General features: G+C 41.3%; 1 protein-coding gene across 3 annotated transcripts in view; it reads right to left on the bottom strand.

The window, feature by feature from the left end:
- Nucleotides 1–12,639, bottom strand: part of TSNAXIP1 (translin associated factor X interacting protein 1) — a 125,474-nt gene that overhangs the window by 98,110 nt on the left and 14,725 nt on the right. Inside the window, exons 2-3 of one of the 3 annotated variants that reach the window (XM_088471834.1) lie at nt 9,791–9,878; nt 8,482–8,594 (exon numbers count right to left, since the gene is read on the bottom strand). In XM_088471834.1, the coding sequence (XP_088327960.1) occupies nt 8,482–8,594; nt 9,791–9,878 (201 nt within the window). Of the gene's footprint in view, nt 1–2,312; nt 2,561–8,481; nt 8,595–9,790; nt 9,879–12,639 lie in introns of those variants that run through there. The other 2 variants (XM_088471837.1, XM_088471836.1) reach the window with 2 other exon arrangements.

The following is a 12,639-nucleotide window of genomic DNA, read 5'->3' as shown; positions in this document are numbered from 1 at the left end:
GTTTGTTTATTTTGGAAATACCTGCGTGTGCATGTTTACAGTGTAGCCCTGTTTGTTTATTTTGGACATACCTGCGTGTGCATGTTTACAGTATAGGCCTGTTTGTTTATTTTGGACATACCTGCGTGTGCATGTTTACAGTGTAGCCCTGTTTGTTTATTTTGGACATACCTGCGTGTGCATGTTTACAGTATAGGCCTGTTTGTTTATTTTGGACATACCTGTGTGTGCATGTTTACAGTATAGGCCTGTTTGTTTATTTTGGACATACCTGCGTGTGCATGTTTACAGTATAGGCCTGTTTGTTTATTTTGGACATACCTGCGTGTGCATGTTTACAGTATAGGCCTGTTTGTTTATTTTGGACATACTTGCGTGTGCATGTTTACAGTATAGGCCTGTTTGTTTATTTTGGACATACCTGCGTGTGCATGTTTACAGTGTAGCCCTGTTTTTTTTGTTGTTTTTTTTGTTAAAATCCAAAAATAAATAAATTTGTAATTAAAAATGTTTTTCTCCATCATTTAGGGGCAGAGCGGAGACTCACATGTCGCAGACGTGTGTCTCGTCCCCTATCCCCCACTCCCACCCAAACATCCTCTGCCCACTCTTCCCCAAATTCCCCCTCCACCCCAGACCTTGCCGACCATCAGTCCCCTCCCTCTCCTCTCATTAACATCCCTCCAACTTCCCCCTCCCCTCAAACTCCTCACCTCACCCCTCACCCTCCACTTCCTCCCACATTACCCCTCCTCCTTCCCTGAGCCACTGGCCCACCTCTGATGAGGAGGAATTCGGGGCTCCAGGCCCAGTCAGCAGTGTGCCCGGTATGTTTACATTTTAAACTATGGTTTTTTGTTATGTTTGTTTGATTTTGGTTGTCCTTTTGCCTGTGCAGTTCAAAATATTAAAGTAGTTCAAATGTTTTTAAATATATCTTTGTGAAACAATGTCAAGGATGTTTTTCCCTTACACATATGACAGATGTCCAATCACTCACACTTGTGTCTGTCTTGTTTACGCTACCAACAAATGTCGTAGTTTTGCTTAGTGTATTTTTTTATTTTTTTGAGGGTTTTTTTTCTTCTTTTTGGGCCCTTATTTGTTTTAAATCTTTTCTTTTTGCATTCCTTTTGTTTTGGCGATGTTTTGTTAACTGATGTATTTTTTTGGTATAGTCTGAATTTTTGGTTGGTTTTTAAAATCTAAATGAAGGTGTCATTTTAGTAATCTGCACATTTTTTTAACCCACAGAGGACCAGAGGCGTAACGAGGCAATTGCTGCCGGATTACTGGATATTAGGGATGTGCAGGCTCGGTTCTACTCGGTTCTGTTCGTTTTTTTTTACCGAATCTTATTGGCTATCCAAAACTCGTGACAGCTGAAACCCAATAAGATTCGGGAAAAAACACCGAACGGAACCGAGTAGAACCGAGCCTGCACATCCCTTCTGGATATATGGGGCCATGTAATTGCCATGCTGGTGGCATAGGACCATCTTTTGGCGATCCTGCGCCAATAATTTTTTTACATGACAAAAAATATTTTCCCAAAAAATAAAGTTTATTTGGAATTATTTAAGTCTCATTCCTTGTCTGTAAATCTTAGATTGTTGAACCTTACATAAGTCTACTATTTGTCCCTGAGTTTTTAAGTAATGTCAATTTGTTTGTAGAAAGCTCAAGTAAGTATGTAAGCTTGCACATTAAACACATAACAATACCAATAGGTTTGTAGAATTAACCTCAAAAAGAGACTAATTTTTTTGGGGGGTAATGTAAAAATTAAAGCTACCTGCTTAGGCCTCGAATGGAAAACATACTGATTCACCATAATACCTTTGTTGTTTGTTTTGAGCAACAAAGCAGGGTACTAAAGTTTACAAATTAAGAAATTACAGTATTAGGCATTAAGCAACTTTGCAATTTTTGGAACAGGTTACACTTGGTTGTAATTTACGAAGTAAATGGTTGGTTAACGTAAAAAATTAATTTAATGCACACAAATAATAACATTGAAAACACACACAAAAGTCCAAACAACACCAAAAACCACCCCAAAAAAAAATCAGGAACTGTTTGAAGAAGTAGCATGCCAACATGAATCCACAAATGAGAAGAAATCATTGTTCTCGAAGTTATATCCAATGTGTCCACATAAAGTCATTTGTGTTGATCAGGTAGTATGCATGGATTTTTATGGTAATTTTAGGGAATAAATCAAAAACAAAACAAAAAAAAAGTTAAAAGTGTACATTAAAATATTACTTGTCTACACTGTGTCAATTAAATTAATTTGTAGAAATAATTACCTAAAAAATCTGGCAACAACTTCATCGCATATGGCCCCCCCACATACTGACCTCCGAACAACCTCGGGGGGGCCGTCCTCAGGCAAGGCATCCTCTGGCTGCATTGGGACACCACTCCTTATGGCGATGTTGTGAAATATCCCACACAGGACCACAATTTTCGAAACCATAGCCGGCAAATACATGAGGTCGCCACCAGAGCGGTGGAGGCATCTGAATCGGCCTTTTAAAAGGCCGATACAGCGCTCCACCACTTGCCTGGTGGCTGTATGTGTGGAATTATACTGACTTTGTGGCCCTGGTGTGGGAACCAAATAAGGAGTGAGCAGCCAGGGCGTGCAAGGGTAACCACTGTCTCCTGTGAAAATATAAAAAAACAACATCAGGACCATTGTGTACCAAGCTTTGCATTGGTTTCAACAGAAGGTGTCAACTTACCCAGAAGCCACGCATCGCCAGCTTGTAGGTTGTTTAATTTGTGCCAAATCCCTGATTGCCGGATGACGAAGGAATCATGTGCACTGCCTGGGAATTTGGCATTCAGGGACAGGATCTGGAGGGAGGCATCACATACCACCATTACATTCATCGAGTGAAAGTGCTTTCGGTTCCTAAATATAGCCTCCAGCCTTGCTGGAGGCTGAAGTGGTATGTGAGTGCCATCTACAGCCCCTATGATGTGTGGGAAGCCAGCAATTTGGTAAAAATTAGCCTTCACCACATTAAGGGAACCCATATCTAATGGCATTTTAATAAAATGATGGAGGTGTTTAAAAAGTGCCGCCATCACTGCCCTCAGGATCCTTGAAAAGGAGGATTGGGATATTCCTGCGACTATTCCCACGGTGGTTTGAAAGGATCCTGAGGCACAAAAATGTAACACCGACATTAATTGCGTAAGTGGTGGGATTGCTGTAGGACTGTCAATTTGCCGTTCAAGATCACTCTCTATTAATGAGAGAGTGTCTATGATGATTTGTGGCGGAAGACGGTATCGCCTTAACACCTCATCATCTGGCATTCCAAAAAGGGTGACACGTGTTCTATATATCTGGGGCCTTGCACGCCAACGAGGCCTACGCCTGGGACGAAGTTGAGGTTGGTCGGGTTCTGGAACCATGGCCAATATAATACGACCAACATCAACCTGAAATGTTAAGCCAGGTAGTTATTGTTTTAGACAAATGTGTTAAGAAAAATATACTTATCTTTTCAAAGAAAACCAAAGATTCTTACAGGCCTGGGTCGTGTCATGTGAAAATCAACCTACATTTCCAAAGTAGAAAATATTTTTATGATTAATTTAATAAGCTAGGAATTAAGCCAAATATAGTTGTCGAAAATTTAGAGAAGGGAGCACACATTAGTTCGCAAAATAGTACGTTACATTTAGAGTTAAGACATGATTTGACACAGAAAAAAACACATTAGTTCGCAAAATAGTACGCTACATTTAAAGTTAAGACATGATTTGACACAGAAAAAAACACACATTAGTTCGCAAAATAGTACGCTACATTTAAAGTTAAGACATGATTAGACACAGAAAAAAAAAAAATTAGTTTGCAAAATAGTACGCTACATTTAGAGTTAAGACATGATTTGACACAGAAAAAAACACACATTAGTGCGCAAAATAGTACGCTACATTTAAAGTTAAGACATGATTTGACACAGAAAATCACACATTAGTTCGCAAAATAGTACGCTACATTTAGAGTTAAGACATGATTTGACACAGAAAAAAACACACATTAGTTCGCAAAATAGTACGCTACATTTAGAGTTAAGACATGATTTGACACAGAAAAAAACACAAATTAGTTCGCAAAATAGTACGCTACATTTAGAGGGAAGACATGATTTGACACAGAAAAAAACACACATTAGTTCGCAAAATAGTACGCTACATTTAGAGTTAAGACATGATTTGACACAGAAAAAAACACAAATTAGTTCGCAAAATAGTACGCTACATTTAGAGTTAAGACATGATTTGACACAGAAAAAAAGACACATTACTTAGTGAAACATATGCTAAGACCAACACATCGAATTTGTGAATTAATAAAACCAAAAACACTTACCAAAAACAGACAAATATCCCAAAGTTAGAAAAGGTCACTTGGTCACTGCCAAAATAACTGTAAAAAAAAAAAAAAAAAATTAAAAATTGTAAACAATTTACTAATAAATTTTTAGGGGAATTTTTGAAATACTTACTCAAAAATATAAATAAAAATAGCAAAAAGAAACGCAAAAATGCTAACGTAAACAAAGTAATAAAAAAACGCAAATTCTCAAAAATACAAACTACTCCTTCACGAAACAACAAACCACGAACAAACCACTACACCGAAAAACCTCCAACAATCCAAAAATGCCACCTCGAATGGAGTCACACCAAGCCATAAATAGGCTTTATTTTCCCACTCAAATTAAGGACGGACAGTAGGAGCGCACAAGGAATGATGCGGTCGAATAATGCTGACGCATGTATAAAAACGTCACTGAAGGCCTAAATCGGTCTGCTACACTGAGAAAAGACAATGAGTACAGAGCAGCAAAGTACTAGCCAAGAGGCACCATGTAATTATTTTAAAAATTATGTGAAAATGCTTATGTTTAACATTACATTTTGAAACATTTAACTTTTAAAAATTTTCAAACATTTAAAAAAAAGGTGTGGAGGATGCCATGGAAGAGGCTGCTGGGCCTAGTAGGCAAACTAGGGCCAAAAAAAAAGGCAGCCACAATTCACAAGGAAGGAGATGGAGGTTTTGGTGCAAATGTGCAACGACAACCTGGCACAGGCACCAAGGAATATGGGTGCAACCCAGAGATGGAAACTGTGGGACGACATAGCCAGTGCTGTCAATGGGGTGGGTGAGTTTGAACGTTCAACCCGGGAGGTCAAACGCCGGTACGTAAAAACTACATTTGACTAAATAATGGTTACAGGTCCAAATACTGCAGAAATAATGCCAACTTTTTAACCAACAGATGGAGCGACTTCAAATATCGGCTTAAACAAAAAATGGCTGATAGGGGTACGCATGCAGGGGGAACAGGTGGGGGTCCCACCCCTGTGTCACTTGAGCTCACGGATTTGGAGGACCTGGCCCAGGGGTGTGTGCAGGATGAGGAGGTGCTTGGCGTGTCGAACATGGATACCAACATGCCAGACTTTGCGGCTCCTCATGTTGCCCCAGGTAAATGTTGTAATGTTAACAACTCAGAAATGTGTTTGGGAAAATATCTCGTTCTGAATTTTAATCTTTTCTCTTTTTTCTCACAGAGACACAGGCGGATGAGTCTGCTCCAGAGGTGAGCTTTGGCCGCAGAATTTCTTCTGGCTCTGCAGGGGAGGAAGCAGTAGATCCGGCAGGGGACCCTGTGGCATACAGTCCAGGGCATTCCCCCTCGCAGGCAGTGGCCCTCCTCACTGATCTCAATGTTAAAACGGATGAGCACACCGAGATTCTGCTGAGGATGGACGCCAATCTGCTACAGGTGGCATGGAGGAAAATACTGCGGCCAACGTGAGAATTGCAAATGCCCTGGCGGAAAATACTGGGGCAAATGTAAGAATTGCAAATGCCCTGGAGCAGCTCGTTCGCCAGCACATGTTGGAGCCGGCCTCCCTTCCAGCCGGAACATCAGGACCCTCCATCTCTGGCAAAACACCCATCCCTCCAAATGTGCCTAGCCCTATGCCTAGTCCAGAGGTAACAACATCTGCCTCTGGCCAGGCAAGCCGAAGGAGCTCCCGGGCCCATTCCGGCTCCCTCCAAACCCCGGCCAAAAGGCCTAAAAGGCGATGACAGCACTGGCTAATTATCCCCTACAATCCATCTCTGTGTTTGCCCCATATTCCTTCATGACAACAACCTCTCTCTCCTTTCTTGTGAATTGTTTTTTTTGTTTTTTTTCAATTTCAAATGCCACTTATTTTGTGTGTGTGTGGCCCAAATCTTTTTACATTTTTTTTACCTTATTAAAAATATGTTTATGGCAAAAAAAAAAAAAAATTATAAAAAAATGGACACAATCATTTAATAAAATTATGATAAAAATCTGCAAAATTCTATTGATGATTTATTCCAAAACGGGATAAAAGGTAATCCCTCAAACAAACTTAGAAACAATACGGAAATAGAAACATTTGATATTGTAAAACAAAACAAGGGTTAAAAACAATTTATGAGTTTGAATTAACACTTAGCAAAAAACAAAAGGACGATTGGTTTCTTGTCCTCCAAAAAAATAAGAAAAAAAATAAACATGCGTACACTATTGTTTCCCTAAAAAAGAAACACTTACAAATATTTTAAAAGCCCCAAAATAAAAAATATTTGTTAGCTAATTGATTGTATGACCCAGAAATTAGCAGCTGAGTAGTTCACCTGCGTTCAGATTTTAGCTACTAAAAAAAGGTCTATTTGCTAAACACCTTACAAGCAGATTTGCAGTTAAAAGATGATTGGTTTTGTGGCCTCAATTGATAAATCGCTACAACATCGATGAGCCCAGGGAAGTACGAAGAGACCATCGTCATTGTGGTAGACTATACCAGACCACAAGCTGAGCGAGCAGTCTTAATGGAAATTGGATGAGACAGTGATGAATCACTTGTTCCGTTCACATTTGGCGCTCGCATAAGATAATTTATGTACGCCCAAAAAACACCTCGACACGCCTGCGTTTTCCCATCTCCACCCCCGTCACCACCCCAAAACTGACAATTCTGTCAATCACATTTGACATGTCACTAACTGTTCGCTGTGTCTACGATCGACTGAAAAATTACCGCAATCAGACGTACGCACATGCGCACTGTTACACCGACGCATGCGTGGTTGTACAACATCGACTGACTGCGAACGAGCGACCGCTTACGAGCGGCTCTGAATCAGGCCCTGATTCAGCAAGGAACGCACGGATGCAGATGCATGCACCCGTCCGCTGCAAGAATATGCTAATCAATACATACGCACGGAGACCGCAGTACAAGATGCCCAGCCCCATACTATGCTGCCCATCTCCCTTTACTCATAGCCTGGTCAGCACACAAGATAGCGTAAACATCAGTAACATCAAGAACCATCGGACCCCTTAGAATAATAGTGGTTCACCTGACCTGCCGCAGGATTTTGGCCGCTTCCTGTGTACAGCTTACGGTATGGCTGCGTAAGCCGCCACACTGCCTTAATTATGCACGCCCCTATAATGGCATTATAACGCCTGCGTTTGCCTGACCACCCCCCAGTCACCACCCACAAACGGCACTTCCATCATTTTCGGAAGGGTCTGCGTACACACTGAGGCCCTCATTCAGAGCTGCTGGCAAAAAGCGAGCGCTCGCTCTGAATGAGGGCGAACGCTTTTGTTACCACCCACAGCTGTAGCAAGTGACCAGGTGATGGTCGCGATGGTCTCGACCATCGCGACCATCAGGGCTTGCGGCGAGACCCTTGTGGTAGGGTCTCGTGTACCACAAGCCCCAGGTAGCTTCCTGCTCTAACAGAGCAGGAAGCTCCCTACTGACATCACTGGTGATGTCAGTAGGGCCGCCTACAAATGGCAGGCGTTCCTTCAGGAACGCCTCCGTGTGTCCGGATACCACCCCACCCCACCTACAAAATGGGGCGAGCTGTCGATCAGCATCGACAGCCGCCCCTTTTGTAGCGAGCCCCGGAGCGAGTGAATTTGTCACTAGCTCCGGGGTTTGCGCACGCGCACTGCAAGCGCTGCGCGTGCGCAGGCCCTCAAGATTCGACCTGCTTGCGAGCGCATAGCACTTGCGAGCGGGTCTGAATGAGGGCCTGAGTGCAGTCTGCATACGATAACCCGATCGCACTGGCTAATTCGCGCAAGCGCAGTGCGATGCATATGCATGCGCAGTTCAAAAACGTCAGCCAAGCGTGTGCGTTCTCTCGTTTGCGTTCTTTGCTGAATCAGGCCCATAGCCCAATGATGTAAGATAGAGACCTGCACTATATATACTCACCCTTCTAATTCCTTAACCAAGCACTGTGAGACAGCAGACCCCCTTCCTAACACCACAAAAAATAAAAATAAAAAAAGGAAGGAGCTCAACAGATTCCTTTTGTATGATATATCTACAACAGACAATAACACAACAATCAGGCTGCCATATTTTACCAACCTGTAACACTTGACATCAGCTCCAGCACAGGGTTTGCGCTTTGGTAAGATGGTCTGTCCTGCACCATATGCAGGCCAAGTGGAAAGATTACCCGTTACTGAATGCAGAAGATTCTAAAAATATATGTAACTAACATTAAATGTTTATGCAATAAATTATTAGTCATACAAAGATACAATCTAAAATAGATTATACTTATATAAATAGTAGTGATATCCTTACACATAAAGGTGCTGATGTAACATAAAAGTGTGACTTTTGGGTACAAAAATGCTTAAGATAAATTCAACTTTAAAATTAGTGCAAAAATCTGTCTAGTACAAAGCTGCAGTCATCGTCATCAGCTCAGAATTACAGCAGGTCTTAGGGACACACATGAAACGCCTCCTATTTTAATTGTATCATAACTCTAAATCAGGGGCATCCATAAAAGTGTGTGGCTTACTTGCCCTTACTATACCAAATAAATGTGAATGCCCTTGGGATAGCCCATATATCCAACAGCAATTGGAGCTACACTGCACTCAAATTATGGTTGTACTGTATGTTATGCAACAAATGTTCTACAAGTCAACATTTTACATGTGCAAATGGACTTGCATATAACTGTCCATCTTCAAGACCCTCCTCCTCTCTCTCCAAGCATGTACATGTAACCCCATCTGTTCCTACTGTCTCTGCCTTCCCACCTCCCTCTAGCTCTCAGTAACAGGGTCCTCTCTACCTGATCTCTCTTAACTGGTGGCCTACTCTGTATGCCCATTATTACGCTGCACAGCGGTGTTGTGCCTTCTGACTGTACCACAGAGTGCTCTTCATTCCTCTATATCCTATAGTCTTTTACTATGACAGCTACTTGTAACTTGTACTTAATTGTGCCCATGCATACAGCTTTATCTTACTCTTTCTATAGTAATATTGTCTTTATTACACTCTTGTTTTTTGGCTGTACAGCAGTGAGAGTCTGTGACATCATAAGAATAAATAATGATGATGAGATAATTGTGAGTAGTAGTTATTCGCTAATGAACGTAACTGACACAACACAGGCATGTACTTTCTGGGTTTCCAAGAACATGGCGCATATGTTTCTATAATGCAGGGCCGGACACATATTTCCAGCTCTTCGTATATATGCAAATACATTTTTCTTATGCATCAATTTTGCCCATTTTGTGTGTAACACAGTATCAGGCCTTTTTTTTTTTACTATTAAAAATAGAGACATTGAGCACTGCATATGCACTGGGTTTTTTATTGGTACACATATATGTACCATGAATTAGCTCAAATTCAAGAATCTACTTACTTTGTTAATCTTGTACTGGACACCAGCATACATATTAGTGTCATTCCCTTCTTGGTCATTTATTGGTGTACTGATGGAAAAAGTTTGCCTGCAGAAAATAAATGTGAGTCTGAGTCATGCTATAAAGGTATAAAATAAAAGGCCATTCCCATATTTATTTCTATTCATATTTCCATATAAATAAAAAGAGAATGTAAATATCAGTGTTATTTTTTTCTCTGATGCTTAAGACATTTCAAACCATCATCTTCATCGAGCACTCCATCACCTCCAGTCCTCATACTGCAAATACATTTGGAATTATAAAAAACCCCATATACTGTATGCCAAGATATCTTTTGATGAGAGACTGAGACAACCCATACTCCCTTGGTACTATAATGCCTCCTGCCTGAGTCAGATGGTTGCCTGGCACGCTATACGTTAGGTGTTGGGTCGATCTGGGAGGTGATATGGTACAGTAGACTCGATTTCTCACTTACCTTGGTTATTACACAAACACAAACCTTGTACTGCCCTTTTGGTCCCTAGAATATGCCCTCTCTGCATATCCATCCCCTTATCCCCTTTATGGAATAATCCCTCATTTGCTCCAGGACATTCACCTACTATGGCGTCTATGGGTTGCTGCAGGTATCACTCGTTTCACCATGTTATAGGAAAATTTGCCCCACAGTCCTTTGCAGCCATTCAGCATTCAGCCATGCAGCAGGAAAGGCACGGAATTCTAGGCTCCTATTATTATCAGTATTTACAAATTCACCATTTTGTAACTTCCTCATTACCTTCTCCCTCGACTCAAGGTCCTTCTCTAATGGAAAGGCTTTACCCAATGATAAAGGATATTCTTTATTTATCATTCTATACTGGCACTCACTCACCATCCATGAACTTTCATGAGAGACAGATGTGGGCTTCCCACTGGGCGATGATGCTTGGGACACAATACGAACCTCCATATTGAAATGTTCTATCAGTATAGCTATTCTGGAAAACTTGTATAAAGTCTTTACAGGAGGTACTTGGTCCCAGAGCGCCTTCATCAGATGTATCCTACACTCATGACCTGTGTAGCCAAATTGGTAAGTCTTTGCATACATCAGTGGCGGGGAACCTTTTTTCTGCCAAGGGCCATTTTGATATATATACCATTATTCGTGGGCCTGGTGCAGACCACACCCCTATATGTGATGTCACACGGGGCAAGGCCACAATCGCCGGTGATTTTGCAATGCCCGGAGCATCCTGAGAACCTGAGCTTGTCATCCCGATTCTTGGTAAATTTGAGAGATGTATCTTTTAGGTGAAAAATACTTCAGAGTTTTCCCGATGATGAGTTGATTCTCGTTTGCTATCTCACCCGAGTTTTACGAGTGAGAAGAGAGAAATCTCCCTCAAACTCACCCGACTTTGCCGGATCTACATAAAAAGCCAGAAGTAAGGGTAAGTGTAGAAGTGTAGGACACAGGGCAGGGAAGGCTGGCTGGAAAAGGGGGAGTGGACAGGGAAGGCTGGCTGGACTAGGAGGGGGAAGGGTAGACTGGCTGGACTGGGGGGAGAGGACAGGACAGAGAAGACTGGCTAGACTGGGGGGAGACTGGGAAGGCTAGCTGGCTGGACTAGGGGGGAGGGCACAGGGCAGTTAAGGCTATAACAGTGGGGGAGGCAGACAGATAGATAGATAGATAGATAGATAGATAAATATATGATAGATAGATAGAATAGAGAGATAAAAAATTAGATAGATAGATAGATAAATATAGAATAGAGAGATAAATATATGATAGATAGAAAGATATAAAATAGAGAGATAAATATATGATAGATATAGAATAGAGAGATACATTTATGATAGATGCATAGATAGATATAGAGAATAGATAGATATATATATAGAATAGAGAGATAAATATATGATAGATTGATATAGAATAGAAAGATAAATATATAATAGATAAAGAGATAAATGTATAATAGATATATATAGGGGTGTATTTATAATGTGTGTAAGGTGTGCGCACCCTGCCCCCAATTTCATATACTTACCTCTCCGTTGGCCCGGTCATTTCCATGGTTATTCGGGCATGCGGATTAGAGATGCCATGGGAACACGGTGCGGGCGCCATGTTCCCGGAGACCTGTAAGGATTCTGTCTTTGAACCTCTATACACCCCTGCCTATACCTTCTGATATCCTGCCTATAAACCTCTAAGGATGACGCTATTTTGCGTACGCAGTTATACAGTAAATAAAGACTCCAGACCTAGAACCTGTGGTTCCAAAGCACTAAGTATTATTCAAGTAAAAGTACAGTCAGTTACACGCTAGTTATAAGTACAATTTAGCGCATAGGAATTATACAGACCCAAGTACAGTTATACATACACAGCGCTCTGGACCAGATGTAGGCATCAGCAAGAAACCCCTCGTCAATCAGCATTCAGCATGAAGACTCGAAACCCAGGGTCAGAGCACACATATTTTTACCCCCCAGAAATAGACAACACAATAGAGAAGTTTGTTGCTAATACCATTGGTCCTAAAGGAGAGGGCATATGTTACAAGGCATCTAACAGGTTGGTTCAAATAGACACAGTCCAGCCTCTAACAACTGGTGGTCTCTGGTTTCCCACCTCATGCAAATCCTAACAGTTGGTCATATAATGTACATTTTGTTGCTTGAAGTCTCTGCGGTCCATATGTTGAGAATGCCTGTTGCGATCTCTATATCGATGTTACCGGAATACAGTTGAGAGAGTACGCATCAGTACAATACCAAACATGACTTACTTAGCAATTATAGTAAATGTGCATACTTGAATCTTATACCTTAAAGCTTATGGAACCTT

Source organism: Taudactylus pleione, unplaced genomic scaffold, assembly GCF_031769625.1.
Source record: "Taudactylus pleione unplaced genomic scaffold, aTauple2 ptg000117l, whole genome shotgun sequence".
In the NCBI taxonomy this organism is placed as follows: Eukaryota; Metazoa; Chordata; class Amphibia; order Anura; family Myobatrachidae; genus Taudactylus; species Taudactylus pleione.
The sequence above is the reverse complement of the archived record's forward strand: the minus strand, read 5'-3'. Positions and strand labels throughout refer to the sequence as shown.